Source organism: Oncorhynchus masou, chromosome 28, assembly GCF_036934945.1.
Source record: "Oncorhynchus masou masou isolate Uvic2021 chromosome 28, UVic_Omas_1.1, whole genome shotgun sequence".
NCBI lineage: Eukaryota > Metazoa > Chordata > Actinopteri > Salmoniformes > Salmonidae > Oncorhynchus > Oncorhynchus masou.
In genome coordinates, this window is record NC_088239.1 from 62,329,383 (window position 1) to 62,349,206 (window position 19,824).

A 19,824-nucleotide genomic window follows, 5' to 3' on the forward strand; every position below is an offset into this window, starting at 1 on the left:
AACCAAAAAATGTGATCATTTTACTCCAGTGCTAGCCTCTCTACACTGGCTTCCTGTCAAAGCAAGGGCTGATTTCAAGGTTTTACTGCTAACCTACAAAGCATTACATGGGCTTGCTCCTACCTATCTCTCTGATTTGGTCCTGCCGTACATACCAACACGTACGCTACGGTCACAAGACGCAGGCCTCCTAATTGTCCCTAGAATTTCTAAGCAAACAGCTGGAGGCAGGGCTTTCTCCTATAGAGCTCCATTTTTATGGAACGGTCTGCCTACCCATGTCAGAGACGCAAACTCGGTCTCAACCTTTAAGACTTTACTGAAGACTCAACTCTTCAGTGGGTCATATGATTGAGTGTAGTCTGGCCCAGGAGTGGGAAGGTGAACGGAAAGGCTCTGGAGCAACGAACCACCCTTGCTGTCTCTGCCTGGCCGGTTCCCCTCTTTCCACTGGGATTCTCTGCCTCTAACCCTAATACAGGGGCTGAGTCACTGGCTTACTGGGGCTCTCTCATGCCGTCCCTGGAAGGGGTGCGTCACCTGAGTGGGTTGATTCACTGATGTGGTCATCCTGTCTGGGTTGGCGCCCCCCCCTTGGGTTGTGCCGTGGCGGAGATCTTTGTGGGCTATACTCAGCCTTGTCTCAGGATGGTAAGTTGGTGGTTGAAGATATCCCTCTAGTGGTGTGGGGGCTGTGCTTTGGTAAAGTGGGTGGGGTTATATCCTTCCTGTTTGGCCCTGTCTGGGGGTGTCCTCGGATGGGGCCACAGTGTCTCCTGACCCCTCCTGTCTCAGCCTCCATTATTTATGCTGCAGTAGTTTATGTGTCGGCGGGCTCGGGTCAGTTTGTTATATCTGGAGTACTTCTCCTGTCCTATTCGGTGTCCTGTGTTAATCTAAGTGTGCGTTCTCTAATTCTCTCCTTCTCTCTTTCTTTCTCTCTCTCGGAGGACCTGAGCCCTAGGACCATGCCCCAGGACTACCTGACATGATGACTCCCTGCTGTCCCCAGTCCACCTGGCCGTGCTGCTGCTTCAGTTTCAACTGTTCTGCCTTATTATTATTCGACCATGCTGGTCATTTATGAACATTTGAACATCTTGGCCATGTTCTGTTATAATCTCCACCCGGCACAGCCAGAAGAGGACTGGCCACCCCACATAGCCTGGTTCCCCTCTAGGTTTCTTCCTAGGTTTTGGCCTTTCTAGGGAGTTTTTCCTAGCCACCGTGCTTCTACACCTGCATTGCTTGCTGTTTGGGGTTTTAGGCTGGGTTTCTGTACAGCACTTTGAGATATCAGCTGATGTACGAAGGGCTATATAAATAAATTTGATTTGATTTTGATTTGAACTGCTACCGAGTGGAAAGCAGCAGTGGGAATCACCTCGATACAACACCGTTACACTTGTCATTACATTAGCTAATTGGCATGTAACTACAAGTTATTTCTCCCTTGTCCATTGAAATAAACTACTTTCTTTTAACCAGTTTTAACTAATGCCATGCTAATGTTGTTGCCAGTTAGCCAGCATAAACTAGCTATGCAGCTGGGAGGGCTCTTCAGGACGACTAACAGAACCGAATCCATTCGTCTCCACTCAACTCTCAGTTGCGCGACATACGTCATCAATTTGGGCACCAGGGGTGCCCGTATAGCCCTTCCCAGTAAGAAATGTCCATAACTCTATGTGCCCTGGTCAAAAGTATTGCGCTATACAGGGACCCATTTTGGACAGATGCCTACTGTAACTGTACTTTCCCCCCCACCTGATATCAGAGCACTTCTTATTATGTACTCTACCAGTGTGTGGGGGTTGAGTATAGACTGGTGCAGTGGCGTGAGAGGGGGTGCAGGAAGCTGAAAGGGCAGCAGGGTTGTGCTGTCCCATTGTGTGGAATTCCTGTCTCTAGTTAAACAGGAACTGAGCCATGCACGTCAAGTGGCTACAGCCAGCAGCCTCATGACGGACTGAAGATACCTTTGAAATGGATATGATTATCTGTTTCAGACAGTCTCTTGGATACATACTGTATGATTACATCTGTATATGAAGTGTCACTTTCATATTTTACACAGCAAGGACGATCAAGTCGTTGATCGCAGCCCAATTTAAATTGATTAAGAAAATATGGATAGCCCATGTAACAAACAGCCAGTACTCAGAGTATTATTTATTTGGTTAAATTCTATAACAATGGTCATGTCAAAGACATGTTTCAACCACAAAGACATAAAAAAATGCTATGAAATAGAACATAAGAACTACCCACATAAAAATACTAGTTTACTATAGAATACTACAGTACATATAAATTTGCATAAACACTGCCCATTTCCCTCCCCGTATTCCAATGTGTCATCTATGAGTGAGAAACCCACATGCCAAGCATAGACCAAATACTGTGTTCCCTAAATTTTGACTTCTGACTTCTATGTTAAAGATAATAAAACAAAAACACTATAGTAAACACTACAGTAATGTCAGCAAAAAAAAACACTACAGTAAATACTACCATATATTACCGTAGTCAGAAAACACTACAATGAATACTGTAGTATATAAATATAGTAATACTACAGTATTTATACCCTTGCATACTATAGTATTTTTGTCATGAAGGAAGGCCTAATTGTATTTGTTAAAGCTGACCGTCAATACGCATTATAGTCCTAGAAGGCCGGACAATTTGGTTGGTTTACTGGGGGGTTTCAAAACTCAGTGCAAAAAAGTCCCTATCAGACCAAGCTGTTCCTATTTTCATGATTTAGGTTCAGTCTGGTGATTCAACCATGACCCTGAAAAGGCCTGACAAGAGTCTGTAGCAATGGCACTTCCTTGTTAAGTCCTTCAAATGTGTCAAAGAAGCAAAGATAGCCCTTGAGGCTCACACAGCACCTGTTTAAATACATTTACAGTGCAAGCACATACACTCACAGTCACACAACCTCACAACATGACTAAAAACGACAAAAAAGTGAAAGAATTTGTTCCTGAATAGTGGACTTTTCACAATTTTATTCCAACCTCATAGTGTGGAAATAAACAGTACCAGTCAGAAGGTTGGACACACCTACTCATTCAATAGTTATTTTTTAAATTAATTTTCTACATTGTAGAATAATAGTGAAGACATCAGAACTAAACACTCAGCAAAAAAAGAAGCCACCCTTTTTCCGGACTCTGTCTTTCAAAGATAATTCATAAAAATCAAAATAACTTCACATATCTTCATTGTAAAGTGTTTAAACACTGTTTTCCATGCTTATTCAATGACCCATAAACAATCAATGAACATGCACCTGTGGAAAGGTCGTTAAGACACTACCAGCTTACAGACGGTAGGCAATTAAGGTCACAGTTATGAAAACTTAGGACACTAAAGAGGCCTTTCTACTGACTCTGAAAAAACACCAAAAGAAAGATGCCCAGGGTCCCTCCTCATCTGTGTGAACGTGCCTTTGGCATGCTGCAAGGAGGAATGAGGATTGCAGATGTGGCCAGGGCAATAAATTGCCATGTCCGTACTGTGAGATGCCTAAGACAGCGCTACAGGGAGACAGGACGGACAGCTGATCATCCTCACAGTGGCAGACCTACATGTAACAAGACCTGCACAGGATCAGTACATCCGAACATCACACCTGCAGGACAGGTACACGATGGCAACAACAACTGCCCGAGTTACACCAGGAATGCACAATCCCTACATCAGTGCTCAGACTGTCCGCAATAGGCTGAGAGAGGCTGGACTGAGGGCTTGTAGGCCTGTTGTAAGGCAGGTCCTCACCAGATATCACCGGCAACAATGGTTGCCCACTGTTGCTGGACCAGACAGGACTGGCAAAATGTGGACCAGACAGGACTGGCAAAAAGTGCTCTTCACTGACGAGTCGTGGTTTTGTCGTGTTTATCTTCGAGGGAATGAGCGTTACACCGAGGCATGTACTCTGGAGCGGGATTGATTTGGAGGTGGAGGGTCCATCATGGTCTGGGGCGGTGTGCCACAGCATCATCGGACTGAGCTTGTTGTCATTGCAGGCAATCTCAACGCTGTGCGTTACAGGGAAGACATCCTCCTCCCTCATGTGGTACATTTCCTGCAGGCTCATCCTGACATGACCCTCCAAGCATGACAATGCCACCAGCAATGCTGCTCGTTCTGTGCGTGATTTCCTGCAAGACAGGAATGTCAGTGTTCTGCCATGGCCAGCAAAGATCCCAGATCTCAATCCCATTGAGCACGTCTGGGACCTGTTGGATCGGAGGGTGAGGGCTCGGGCCATTCCCCCCAGAAATGTCCGGGAACTTGCAGGTGCCTTGGTGGAAGAGTGGGGTAACTGGAAAATCTGGTGCAGTTCTGGTGCAATTTTCTATTTTTATTTAACCTTTATTTAACTAGGCAAGTCATTTAAGAACAAATTCTTATTTTCAATGACGGCCTAGGAACAGTGGGTTAACTGCCTGTTCATGGGCAGAACGACAGATTTGTACCTTGTCAGCTGGGGGGTTTGAACTTGCAACTTCCAGTTACTTGTCCAACAATCTAACCACTAGGCTACCCTGCCGCCCCGCAATGCCAAGAGTGTGCAAAGCTGTCACCAAGGCAAAGGGTGGCTACTTAGAAGAATCTCAATTATAAACTATATTTTGATTTGTTTAACACTTTTTTGGTTACCACATGATTCCATATGTGTTATTTCATAGTTTTGATGTCTTAACTATTATTCTACAATGTAGAAAAAATTCAGAAAAAACCTGGAGTAAGTAGGTTTGTCCAAACTTTTGACTAGTTCTGTATATACTGTAAACACAGGGAAATCAAGATTTACTGCACTGGGCCTTTAAACCTCAAATACACCACTAGTTTTACATTTCCTGCATAACTCACTCAAATTAGCAGAAACCATACAGCACAATATAGACAGCATTGAATTAAGATGCAGTGGGTTGAGTCTGGTTAAATGCCTCTGGATCAATATTAGGCATCCCATTGCCAGCTACACTACTGTTTTCCCTTGGGCTGGCTGGGAGAAACTGGCTTGCTTCATCTGAGGCTTCGGAGTTGTCATGGCAACAAGTCCCTGCCAGACCAATTGTGTTGTGAAAAAAACATCCTTTCTTCCTCCTTGCCCCTTAGTCCTATCAAACAACATTTGTTCAGGAGGATTGGAATCAGGAAAAGGAATCAAGGAGAACAGATCAATATTAACTCCTTTCTGAGTGCTACTTAAGAGATTTTGAAAGCCTATGACATTTATAATTTGTAAGTCGCTCTGGATAAGAGCGTCTGCTAAATGACTTAAATGTAAATGTAATGTTATAGCTCACATTTGGCCAGGTTAATAATTATGAGTTCTGGCTTATAGTTGAAACATCACATTGAAGCACTTACAATTTCAGAATACAGATGTAGGATCTTAATTTTATCACCCTGTAGCAGGAAAACTTTTCTGCAATACAGGATCATTAAAATTTGTAGTGTATTGTTTAAAGGCCCAGTGCAGTCAAAAACTAGATTTTATTGTGTTATATATATATATATATCTTCTCATTGAGGTTTGAATAATACTGTGAAATTGTGAAAATTATGATAATGTAGTGTAAGAGCTGTTTGAAAAGACCACCTAAAATTTCAACCTGTTTTGTTGATATTGAGTTTTGGCCTGCCTGGTGACATCACCTGGTGGTAAATTAGTTAATAGACCAATAAGAAAGAGTGCCAAAACTCTCAGTTGGATTGCAGAGGGAAAGAAAACAGCCAACAAGTGCTCAGCGTATGTGGAAACTCCTTCAAGACTGTTGGAAAAGCATTCAAAGTGAAGCTGGTTGAGAGAATGCCAAGAGTGTGCAAAGCTGCCAATAACAGTAATTAACTCAGACCACTCCCAGACAGACCTAGAAAATCATTGTTTGAGAAATTGCTCTTTGCAAAGAAGTTATTTTTGTTCTTTATGACCACCAAGCAATCGCAGTAAGGTACTTACATGTTACCCAGAAATGATTTGATGTTGAGATTAAATAAACAAAAACAGCTGCCTTGCTGTAGCAAACTGGCTAAAGTTAAGCGTTACAGGTTTGCTGCCAGCTGCCATGTGGGTTCAAGACCAGGATTTGAGTAATTTCACTGCCAAGTTCCTCATTCCATCTTTTTACTGTAATCACATATTCTTCTGACCCCTCCTGAACCTGTAACTGATCTCAGAGCATAGAACAGCATGTGGCCACTTATAGTCCCTGTATGGAGTACACATAACTGAATCTTATAAAAATGGTCAAAGCCCCAAGACGCACTTAAAAAAAAAAAACATGGATAAGAGACCTGAAGAAGAGGAGTACATTATTGTCCATTTTCCTTTCCAAAAATGTGTCTTATTTGGTTTCAAGCCAACCTCCTGAGACACACGCACATACACCCAAGGGGTTGGAAGCCAGGGTCAGCCACAGTGCAGGGCCCCTGGAGAAGATTGCATTGTCCGTACTCTTCTAAAATACTCATAAGTATCTATCTAGGTTTCCATCGAACTGGGAACAGATTTTCATGCGTATAAAATATATATGCGCATTTTTCCACCAGATGTGTGTTTCCATCAAACTGACTTTTTGTGGGTAAAATGCTGTGCGTGATGACGTAGTGCACATCAAATAAATGTTTAACATTTGTAACGATTGTCCTTATGTTCAGTGGTGGAAAAAGTAAATAATTGTCATACTTGAGTAAAAGTAAAGATACATTAATAGAAAATGACTCAAGTAAAAGTCACCCAGTAAAATACTACTAGAGTAAAACTCTAAAATTATTTGGTTTAAAATATACTTAAGTATCAAAAGTAAATGTAATTGATCAAATGTACTTAAGTAACAAAAGTAAAATGACAAATCATTTCTAATTGCTTATATTAAGCAAACCAGACGTCACCATTTTCTTGTTTTTTTTAATTTACGGATAGCCAGGGGCACACTCCAACCAAACCTCAGACATAATTTCAGAACGAAGCATTTGTTTAGTGAGTCCTCCAAATCAGAGGCAGTATGGATGACCAGGGATGTTATCTTCATAAGTGCGTGAAAAAAAACGAAAATAGGGCCAGAGCAGACGTTTTACGTGCCCACAACCGATTGTGTTATTTTGTTTATCTGCGTTGTTTGTAAATTATTTTTTTACTATTTTTGTACATAATTTTGCCGCTACCGTCTCTTATGACTGAAAAGAACTTCTAGACATCAGGACTGTGATTACACACCACGGACTAGCAGAATCCATTTTCTTCTTTCACGACTCTGACGAGCCTGAGGATATAGGCCTCCATCAGGAACAGGCCGCGACCCCAGTGATCTGCGTGAAGAGGAGGCGGAGAAAGAGAGTCTGGAGGGCGGGCTGCCTTCTGAGGATTAGGAGGTGAGCGAATAAACCCCCACTCCCCTCAATTCCGCTCGCAAACATGCGATCTTTGGACAATAAAATGGATGAGTTATTGGTAAGATTAAACTACCAACGGGACATTAAAAAATAACATCTTATGCTTCACAGAGTCGTGGCTGAACAACGACAATCTCAACATACTGGCTGGTTATACAATATACCGGCAGGATAGAACAGCGGCGTCTGGTAAGACAAGGGGTGGCGTTCTATGCATTTTTGTAAACAACAGCTGGTGCATGATATCTAAGGAAGTCTTGAGCCATTGCTTGCCTGCGGTAGAGTTTCTCATGATAAGCTGCAGACCACATTACCTACCGAGAGATTGTGTCTATATTCTTTGTAGCTGTTTACATACCACCACAGTCAGAGGCTGGCACCAAGATAGTATTGAATGAGCTGTATTCCGCCATAAGCAAACAAGAATACACTCACCCAGAGGCAGCATGTCTAGTAGCTGGGGACTTTAATGCAGGGAAACTTAAATCAGTTTTACCTCAATTCTATCAACATGTTAAATGTGCAACCAGAGGGAAAATACAGTGCCTTGCGAAAGTATTCGGCCCCCTTGAACTTTGCGACCTTTTGCCACATTTCAGGCTTCAAACATAAAGATATAAAACTGTATTTTTTGTGAAGAATCAACAACAAGTGGGACACAATCATGAAGTGGAACGACATTTATTGGATATTTCAAACTTTTTTAACAAATCAAAAACTGAAAAATTGGGCACGCAAAATTATTCAGCCCCCTTAAGTTAATACTTTGTAGCGCCACCTTTTGCTGCGATTACAGCTGTAAGTCGCTTGAGGTATGTCTCTATCAGTTTTGCACATCGAGAGACTGACATTTTTTCCCATTCCTCCTTGCAAAACAGCTCGAGCTCAGTGAGGTTGGATGGAGAGCATTTGTGAACAGCAGTTTTCAGTTCTTTCCACAGATTCTCGATTGGATTCAGGTCTGGACTTTGACTTGGCCATTCTAACACCTGGATATGTTTATTTTTGAACCATTCCATTGTAGATTTTGCTTTATGTTTTGGATCATTGTTGGAAGACAAATCTCCGTCCCAGTCTCAGGTCTTTTGCAGACTCCATCAGGTTTTCTTCCAGAATGGTCCTGTATTTGGCTCCATCCATCTTCCCATCAATTTTAACCATCTTCCCTGTCCCTGCTGAAGAAAAGCAGGCCCAAACCATGATGCTGCCACCACCATGTTTGACAGTGGGGATGGTGTGGTCAGGGTGATGAGCTGTGTTGCTTTTACGCCAAACATAACGTTTTGCATTGTTGCCAAAAAGTTCAATTTTGGTTTCATCTGACCAGAGCACCATCTTCAACATGTTTGGTGTCTCCCCCAGGTGGCTTGTGGCAAACTTTAAACAACACTTTTTATGGATATCTTTAAGAAATGGCTTTCTTCTTGCCACTCTTCCATAAAGGCCAGATTTGTGCAATATACGACTGATTGTTGTCCTATGGACAGAGTCTCCCACCTCAGCTGTAGATCTCTGCAGTTCATCCAGAGTGATCATGGGCCTCTTGGCTGCATCTCTGATCAGTCTTCTCCTTGTATGAGCTGAAAGTTTAGAGGGACGGCCAGGTCTTGGTAGATTTGCAGTGGTCTGATACTCCTTCCATTTCAATATTATTGCTTGCACAGTGCTCCTTGGGATGTTTAAAGCTTGGGAAATCTTTTTGTATCCAAATCCGGCTTTAAACTTCTTCACAACAGTATCTCGGACCTGCCTGGTGTGTTCCTTGTTCTTCATGATGCTCTCTGCGCTTTTAACGGACCTCAGACTATCACAGTGCAGGTGCATTTATACGGAGACTTGATTACACAAAGGTGGATTGTATTTATCATCATTAGTCATTTAGGTCAACATTGGATCATTCAGAGATCCTCACTGAACTTCTGGAGAGAGTTTGTTGCACTGAAAGTAAAGGGGCTGAATAATTTTGCACGCCCAATTTTTCAGTTTTTGATTTGTTAAAAAAGTTTGAAATATCCAATAAATGTCGTTCCACTTCATGATTGTGTCCCACTTGTTGTCGATTCTTCACAAAAAAATACAGTTTTATATCTTTATGTTTGAAGCCTGAAATGTGGCAAAAGGTCGCAAAGTTCAAGGGGGCCGAATACTTTCGCAAGGCACTGTAACTCTGGACCACCTATCATCCACACACAGAGATGCATACAAAGCTCTCCATTTGGCAAACGTGACCATAATTATATCCTCCTGATTCCTGCTTACAAGCAAAAATTAAAGCAGGAAGCACCAGTGACTAGATCAATAAAAAAGTGGTCAGATGAAGCAGATGCTAAGCTACCGGACTGTTCTGCTATCACAGACTGGAATATGTTCCGGAATTCCTCCGATGGCATTGAGGAGTACACCACATCTGTCGTTGGCTTCATCAATAAGTGCATTGATGACGTCGTCCCCACAGTGACAATACATACCCCAACCAGAAACCATGGATTACAGGCAGCATCCGCACTGAGCTAAAGCTGCCACTTTCAAGGAGCGTGACTAATTGAGAAGCATAAGAAATCCCGCTATGCCCTCCGACGAACCATCAAACAGGCAAAGCTTCAATACAGAACTAAGATCTAGTCGTACTACACCGGCTCTGATGCTCATCGGATATGGCAGGGCCTGCAAACTATTACAAACGGAAGCACAGCCAAGAGCTGCCCAGTGACACGAGCCAACCAGATGAGGTAAACTACTTCTATGCTTGTGTGATTACGCTCTTCACAGCCGATGTGAGTAAGACCTTTAGACAGGTCAACATTCACAAGGCCGCAGGGCCAAACGAATTACCAGGACGTGTACTGCGAGCATGCACTGACCAACTAGCAAGTGTCTTCACTGACATTTTCAACCTCTCCCTGTCCGAGTCTGTAATATCAACATGTTTTAAGCAGACCACAGTCGTGCCTGTGCCCAAGAAAACTAAGGTTACCTGCCTAAATAAATACTGACCCGTAGCACTCACGTATGTAGCCATGAAGTGCTTTGAAAGGCTGGTCATGGCTCACATCAACACCATCATCCCAGAAAGACCCACCCTAGACCCACTCCAATTTGCATACCACTCCAACAGATCCACAGATGATGCAGTCTATTGCACTCCACACTGCCCTTTCCCACCTGGACAGAAGGAACACCCATGTGAGAATGCTATTCATTGACTACAGCTCAGTGTTCAACACCATAGTGCCCTCAAAGCTCATCAATAAGCTAAGGAACCTGGGACTAAACACCTCCCTCTGCAACTGGATCCTGGAATTCCTGACGGGCCTCCACCAGGTAGCAAGGGTAGGTACTACACATCCACCACACTGATCCTCAACACAGGGGCCACTCAGGGGTGCGTGCTCAGCCCCCTCCTGTACTCCCTGTTCACTCATGACTGCACGGCCAGGCACGACTCCAACACCATCATTACATTTGCCATTGACACAACAGTGGTAGGCCTGATCACCGACAACGATGAAACAGCCTATAGGGAGGAGGTCAAAGACCTGGCCGTGTGGTGCCAGGACAACAACCTCTCCCTCAATGTGATCAAGACAAAGGAGATGATTCTGGACTACAGGAAAAAGGAGGACCGAGCACGCCTCCATTCCCATTGACGGGGCTGCAGTGGAGCAGGTTGAGAGCTTCAAGTTCCTTGGTGTCCACATCAACAACAAACTGTCATGATCCAAGCACACCATGACAGGCGTGGAGCGGGCACGACAAAACCTATTCCCCCTCAGGAGACTGAAAAGATTTGGCATGGGTCCTCAGATCCTCAAAAGGTTCTACAACTGCAACATCGAGAGCATCCTGACTGGTTGCATCACTGCCTGGTATGGCAACTGCCTGGCCTCCGACCCCAAAGCACTACAGAGGGTAGTGCAAACGGCCCAGTACATCACTGTAGCCAAGCTTCCTGCCATCCAGGACCTCTATACCAGGCGGTGTCAGAGGAAGGCCCTGGAAATTGTCAAAGGCTCCAGCCACCCTAGACATAGACTGCTCTCTCTGCTACCACATGGCAAGCGGTACCATAGCACCAAGTCTAGGTCCAAGACGCTTCTAAACAGCTTCTACCCCCAAACCATAAGACTCCTGAACATCTAGTCAAATGGCTACCCAAACTATTCACATTGCGCCCCCCTCTCCACAACACTGCCACTCTGTTGTCATCTATGCATAGTCACTATAATTAACTCTACCTACATGTACATACTACCTCAACTAACCGGTGCCCCCGCACATTGACTCTGTACCGGCACCCCCCTGTATATGTTGTTATTTTTACTGCTCCTCTTTAATTACTTGTTAGTTTTATCTCTTATTCTTATCCGTATTTTTTGAAACTGCACTATCGGTTAGGGGCTTGTAAGTAAACATTTCACTGTAAGGTTGTATCTGGCGCATGGGACTAATAAAATTGGATTTGAATTGGACCATTTTCCTGTCCTGCTAAGCATTCAAAATGTAATGAGTACTTGTAGGTGTCAGGGAAAATGTATGGAGTAAAACGTACATTATTTTCCTTAGGAATGTAGTGGAGCAAAAGTAGTCAAAAATAAAAATAGTAAAGTACAGATACCAAACAAAACTACTTAAGTTGTACTTGAAAGTATTTCTTTCTTAAGTACTTTACACCACTGATAATGTCCTTGTCAACTAAGCTAAAGTTAGGCCTGATTATCAATAACCAGACAATGTTTATGAAACTGTTTATGAGATGCACATGTATTTATTGAATATAATGTGGGATTAGGGATGTATTTCGACGTCTTGATTTTTGATCACCTGCAAATGAGAGGAGATTTGTGTGAGTTGGTGGTCGCATGCCGTCAATGGGTTTGTGTGCGCAAAACCTATAGTTGTGCATCGCCCACTATATAACTTAATGCTCATGTATTTATGACTAGGAAGTACAACTGTGATGTAATCATGTTTGAAGATGAAATCATGAGCGTTAAGCTTAAATGTAGATTCTTAACTTGTTATCCTCGTTCCGGTTATTTCCTGGTCTGAGAATTGACGGCCAAAAGGTGCTCGGGCGAGCATAGTTAATGAATGGTACTGCGGTAGTAGCTTATCCCAGGGGATGTACATGTTTATATCCCAGGTTGTATTTATGCTTAAAGCAAGTGGAGCAGCTTTATTGACATGTGTGCTGGTGTGAAAACATATAGTGTATGTTTATGAACTTAACATGTTGTATTGAATTTCCTGCATTGTTAATGTTAATTGATCATGATGTGATACGGTTCATCCTATTGGCTGATACCCACAATGTATGTGTATCTAAACCCTGTCATTTTCATTGTTTGGGATTGAACAGGGAACTGGTTGGCATGCTGCTGGGTTACAGTACATTTGGGGCCTGGGTTTTGTTTGAAGCGCTCTATTAGGTTCAGTTTGTATTCCTGTTGCAACATCCAGTTTGTTATTTTCTTATGTAAATATTTGTAGAGTTCCCTGGCTATCTTCACTTTTGCTAATAAAAGCCTCACTTGGGGCAAGAAAGGTAAAGAACTGCTGTTTCCGCCTCACTGTTAAAAATTGAACAGAATGGTCAATCTCGCAGCCTTAAAGGAGAATTTTGGTTTTCTTCAACCAAATCTCATTTTTTTATGTAAATATACAAAATTACAAAACATATTAAGAAAAATAAATGTATCAACATAGAGGTATCCAATCATTACTCTGAACTGATCAAGGGGGACCAGAACATCTCATATCAGAGAGCTCTGGAAGTTGTTCCACATAACCGGCACAAATAACTAAAAGCAACTTTACCCAACTGTGTGGAGACCGAAGGGGCCTCCAGTGTTATCCAAGCCTGGTTGTTGTCAGTTTGGTTGTGGTAAGTTTCTCAAAAACAATTAAAATCGTAAAGAAAACGTGTCTGGACCCTTCTATAACATTCATTTACATACTTTTAATTTTTTTTAGATTTGGTTGTAAAAAAAAAAGCTAAATTCTCATTAAAGTTTCCCATGTACCAAATTAAAAGCAAACTTTCCCTATCTGGTTTCGGCACATGTTCTCTAGACAACAGTTTGCTAACAAAGTGGACAGGCTAGGTTATGTGATGAATTATAAATGAGAGAAATATAATTTTTATTTGATAATTGCCAGCCAAGCGTCGATCATCATGTCACCAGCATTCATGTAAAAACCCTCAATAGTTATAGAACATTTGCATTAAGCTCATCACCGTCCATCCCTTAACCGCCATGAAGTTCATCATAACTTATTTCATCTACCTATAAATGCATAACGCTTTTCCACGTCGTGGTAGTACAATGTATAGCATGTCACTGCGTGACTCCAAGTTTACTTCAACATGATGGTTTATGATATAAATATTTGAACATGAAAGAGTTCCCACCGCAATTGTTGCATAACTGATTATACCGACACAGAAAGATCCCACCATGTCGAATGAACAACTTGTCTGTTGACATTTCTGAAATTGTACCAACACTTCATGTTTCCACCAAACCTGTCATGGTCTTTTTTTCATACAGCATGACTTTACTGGCATAAATCCTTCAAGGGAAACATGGTTAGAGAGAGAGAAAGAAAGAGAGAGAAAGAGACACCCCTTCAGTAGTGCAAGTCAGTGGTCTACGTGGGCCTGTCACTGTGTCAGTTCAGACCCTTAACTATTTCCATCTGCTCTCTCTGCCTGGCCCCAAAGGTGCTGCAAAATCTGGACAGTATCTGGGTCACAAAAGTGTGCGTGCGTGCGTGCATGTTATTTGTGACTAGCAATAACAGTTAAACTGTAATCTCTTCCTCTAACACAAGCAAGCCTCCAGGATCACTGAATAGTGACAAGATTGCCAGAGAACCACACAAAGGCACTGCCTTTGCAATGACAAACCTGACATTTGAAAATAAAACACTGATGACAACAGGGAGAATCAGCTAAAAGTAGGGCCTGAGAGAGAATATGCTTATTATGTGGTGTTGTTCATCAACAGAAGCCAGTTGAATAAGACAGCCGGCATTTTTACTGTGGAGAAGCTCTCAGAACACAATAGTGGTGCCAATGTAAATACAGTTTGGTTTATATGATGCATTTACATCCCTGGCTTTCATTCTCTTTGACAGAACCCGGCTTACATAACATGAACATGTTGGCCATTCAACAGCCTGTTTATAGTCAAGCAGGATGATGATACATCCTTAACACCTAATGGTAAACATTGTCCCAATGCCTGAAGCCTTACTTTGTAAACTTCAACAAGCAGTACAGGCCAACATTTATTTTTATTTATTTCACCTTTATTTAAGCAGGTAGGCAAGTTGAGAACAAGTTCTCATTTACAATTGCGACCTGGCCAAGATAAAGCAAAGCAGTTCGACACATACAACGACACAGAGTTACACATGGAGCAAAACAAACATACAGTCAATGATACAGTATAAACAAGTCTAAATACGATGTGAGCTAATGAGGTGAGATAAGGGAGGTAAAGGCAAAAAAAGGCCATGGTGGCAAAGTAAATACAATATAGCAAGTAAAACACTGGAATGGTAGATTTGCAATGGAAGAATGTGCAAAGTAGAAATAAAAATAATGGGGTGCAAAGGAGCAAAATAAATAAATTAATTAAATACAGTATGGAAAGAGGTAGTTGTTTGGGCTAAAATATAGGTGGGCTATGTACAGGTGCAGTAATCTGTGAGCTGCTCTGACAGTTGGTGATTAAAGCTAGTGAGGGAGATAAGTGTTTCCAGTTTCAGTGCTTTTTGTAGTTCGTTCCAGTCATTGGCAGCAGAGAACTGGAAGGAGAGGCGGCCAAAGAAAGAATTGGTTTTGGGGGTGACTAGAGAGATATACCTGCTGGAGCGTGTGCTACAGGTGGGAGGTGCTATGGTGACCAGCGAGCTGAGATAAGGGGGGACTTTACCTAGCAGGGTCTTGTAGATGACATGGAGCCAGTGGGTTTGGCGACGAGTATGAAGCGAGGGCCAGCCAACGAGAGCGTACAGGTCGCAATGGTGGGTAGTATATGGGGCTTTGGTGACAAAACAGATTGCACCGTGATAGACTGCATCCAATTTGTTGAGTAGGGTATTGGAGGCTATTTTGTAAATGACATCGCCAAAGTCGAGGATTGGTAGGATGGTCAGTTTTACAAGGGTATGTTTGGCAGCATGAGTGAAGGATACTTTGTTGCAAAATAGGAAGCCAATTCTAGATTTAACTTTGGATTGGAGATATTTGATATGGGTCTGGAAGGAGAGTTTACAGTCTAACCAGACACCTAAGTATATGTAGTTGTCCAAGTATTCTAAATCAGAGCCGTCCAGAGTAGTGCTGTTGGACAGGCGGGTAGGTGCGGGTAGCGATCGGTTGAAGAGCATGCATTTAGTTTTACTTGTATTTTAGAGCAATTGGAGGCCACGGAAGGAGAGTTGTATGGCATTGAAGCTTGCCTGGAGGGTTGTTAACACAGTGTCCAAAGAAGGGCCAGAAGTATACAGAATGGTGTCGTCTGCGTAGAGGTGGATCAGAGACTCACCAGCAGCAAGAGCGACCTCATTGATGTATACAGAGAAGAGAGTCGGTCCAAGAATTGAACCCTGTGGCACCCCCATAGAGACTGCCAGAGGTCCGGACAGCAGACCCTCCGATTTGACACACTGAACTCTATCAGAGAAGTAGTTGGTGAACCAGGCGAGGCAATCATTTGAGAAAGGCTGCACAGTAATGTTTCTTATCGATGGCGGTTAAGATATCGTTTAGGACCTTGAGTGTGGCTGAGGTGCACCCATGACCAGCTCTGAAACCAGATACATACAGAAAAACTGCTGTTCACAAATGCTCTCCATCCAACCTCACGGAGCTCGAGCTGTTTTGCAAGGAGGAATGGGAAAAAATTTCAGTCTCTCGATGCGCAAAACTGATAGAGACATACCCCAAGTGACTTACAGCTGTAATCGCAGCAAAAGGTGGCGCTACAAAGTATTAACTTAAGGGGGCTGAATAATTTTGCACGCCCAATTTTTCAGTTTTTGATTTGTTAAAAAAGTTTGAAATATCCAATAAATGTCGTTCCACTTCATGATTGTGTCTCACTTGTTGATTCTTCACAAAAAAATACAGTTTTATATCTTTATGTTTGAAGCCTGAAATGTGGTAAAAGGTCGCAAAGTTCAAGGGGGCCGAATGCTTTCGCAAGGCACTGTATATGAATTACATCAAATAATATAGACCACATCCATTTTTTATTTATTTAACCCTTATTTAACTAGGCAAGTCAGTTAAGAACAAGCTCTTATTTACAATGATGGCCGGCCAAACCTGGACGAAGCTGGGCCAATAGTGCGCCACACTATGGAACTCCCAAACACGGCCGTTTGTGACACAGCCTGAAATCGAACAAGGGTCTGTAGTGACGCCTCTAGCACTGAGATGCAGTGCCTTAGACCGCTGCGTCACTCGGGAACCCCATTTGCTAGGGAATACACTGTGCAACTGTAGAGCGGAAACGCTTTGAGAAATTTAAATTACGAGTTAGGGAATTAGTGGGGAATTCTTGAGAATGTATTTTTCTCGATCCCTTTTGCTAGTTTGCGCAGAGACATATCTAGACTTAGTAAACCAGACTAAAAGTAGACTGTTGTCTTGGTAGAGAGCAGCAGCACCCTGTTGCATATCAGATGTCACAACTCTTAGTGAAGCAAAATGTTACCGTCACGCACTCAGTAGTAAAGTACAGTGAGCGTTAAACACAATTCATTGATTCAACTCACAATTAGAAATAAACATTTACATTTCAGTGCCCTTTGGACAATTCTCTCCATAAAATGACCAAATAATGTCATGTTTTTAATGTTATGTTTGTTGTTTTCAAATTGGATGCGGGCTGTTTTTAAAATGTGAAGACATTAATAGGGCACAGGCTAATCATCATTATATACGGGACAAAACAAAATATAAATCTGCCTTAAAAAAAAATCCGTTTAATTTGTCCTAGAAGTAAACTATATGCTTACCTGGCATGCTGGCACTGACAGTGGCGAGAATGAAACATAGGAGAACCACCAGCGAGGGCCGGGGTTGTTGTTCAATCCGCTTCGAAAGCAGCATCCTTGAAAATGCTTCTTTAGGAAAAGAAAGCCAGAAACGGGTACATGGAGTTTGTCATCATTCCCCCCACTCGATTTCCGAATCCGTGCCAAGTGGTTTCCGTGACAAGTAACTCACTGAATGCACCTATGCCGAGCGAGGTCCTACAATGCTTGTGGACAGTCCGGTTCACGGTCTCTGCGCCACTTTACATTAATCCGTGGCAGTGCTAAAAATAGCGGTGCGCTCGTTGAAAAGTGGGGAGGCGGGGAATTCAGCATACACAGAGAGGCGAGATTAGATGGAGGGGCACGGGTGAACCGTGGAGGTAGGCTACGTCAAATCTTGGTGTCGGCGTCATGACGCGTTTACAAAACAGGCTTGGGCACTTTGACAGACAGCGCAGGCAGGTAAGCGATCGCCAGGTGTGTGTCTTGTGTAGCCTGTGGTCTGACCAAAGACGGTGTATTCCTTTGTCTCTGGTTTGACCACTACCAGTCACACAAAAACGTAGGCTAACTATTTTTTTCCTTTTCGTTTCACTTCACCAATGTAAATCACTGTACACTGTAAATTATATACTCTGGGAACCATATATACAGCAAAATATGAGGATATAGCCTTATCAGAATTAGGAGGGAAAATATTTGTTGGTAAGATATGCAATGTAAAGTCCATGTTTATGCCAGAGAAAATGTGTAGGCCGAAGCAGCTCCTTTGAGTTTCCACTATTACCCTGGTATTACCCCTTTATTTAAGAAGTCAATTAACGTGCTATCACAATATCAATATAACCCAACCTCTCTATTGTCTGAGAAAATAACATTGTTAATAACAATAGCCTATTTTTGTGCTATAAAAGTGTTGCCCAAAATACCAGAAAGTGAGTACAGCATCGGGTGAATGTTGGTGTCAACACCGGTGAGGAAGGTGACATCTGTCTCATAAGGGTCCCAGGTGGAGCACTGCACATCTAGAGTTCCACTGTCAGGGCTGATACAGCTGAAAGACTTCAGGCCTTCTATCTAATGGCAGCCAATGGGAATAGTTTGGATCATAGTGTGTGAGAACCATTACCAAAACACTACAATAACCCCTATCACATGGCTACATATGACCTCCAAAGCGTTACCCCTCTTATCTCAGAACACTTTTCTGATACAGGGGCAGATTCTCGGACACAGATTATGCCTCGTCCTCGACCAAAATCATTTTCATTGGAGAATCTCCACTGAACTTACTTTTTATTCCAGGACTACGTTTTACCTGTCTCTGGGAAACTGCCCCATACACTCTTAGAAAAAAAGGAGAACCCTTGGAATAACTCCTTTTGGTTCCAAGTAGAACCCTTTCCACAGAGGGTTCTACATGGTACCCAAAATAGTTCTATCTTATAGGGACAGCCGTAGAACTCTTTTCAAACCCTTTTTTCTATAACATAGAGTGAGTAGTGGCCTAGCCCATGGCTTGGAGGACTGTTCTGCTGTTTCTGTGCTTTCTTCTTAGTAGGGTTCCTCTGGGAGTGACGGGAACGCTCAGACTGGCCCGACGTGCAATCATTGGAAAACAAACTGGTCGATCTACAATTAAGATTGTCCTATCAACGGGACATTAAAAACAGTAATATCTTGTTTCACAGAGACTTTGTTGAATGACGACATGGATAATATAGTGCTGGCTGGCTTCTCCGTGCTTTGGCAGGAGTAACTATGTCTGGTAAGGGGTGTCTATTTGATAATAACTGCTGGTGCGCAATGTCTAATATAAAAGAAGTCTCGAGGTGTTGCTCACCTGAGGTAGAATTCCTTATGATAAGCTGTAGACTACATTACCTACCAAGAGAGTTCTCATCTATATTACACGCAGCAGTCTATTTACCAACACAAACCGATGCTGGCACTAAGACCGCACTCAACATGCAGTATAAGGCCATTTAAAAAAAATGTAACCTTTATTTAACTAGGCAAGTCAGTTAGGAAAAAATTCTTATTTACAATGACAGCCTAACCCGGTGACGCTGGGCCAATTGTGTGCCGCCTTATGGGACTCCCAATCACAACCGGATGTGATTCAGCCTGGATTTGAACCAGGGACTGGAGTGACGCCTCTTGCACTGAGATGCAGTGTGTTAGACTGCTGCGCTACTCGGGAGCCATAAGCAAACATGAAAAAGCTCATCCAGAAGTGGGGCTCCTAGTGGCCGGGGACTTTAATGCAGCCAAACAAATCCATTGGGGGGGGAGGGGGTACTCTAGACCACCTTTACTCCACACACAGAGACGCATACACAGCTCTCC

The 19,824-nt window shown here is 42.8% G+C and overlaps 1 protein-coding gene across 1 annotated transcript in view; it reads right to left on the reverse strand.

Annotated features, from left to right (window-relative positions):
* LOC135518045 (neural proliferation differentiation and control protein 1-like) overlaps positions 1-17,810 on the reverse strand; it is a 45,440-nt gene extending 27,630 nt beyond the window's left edge. Inside the window, exon 1 of the mRNA XM_064942874.1 lies at positions 17,455-17,810. Coding sequence (XP_064798946.1) covers positions 17,455-17,548 — 94 coding nt within the window. The 5' untranslated portion in view covers positions 17,549-17,810. The remainder of the gene's footprint in view (positions 1-17,454) is intronic.
* Between the last annotated feature and the right edge of the window lie 2,014 nt (positions 17,811-19,824).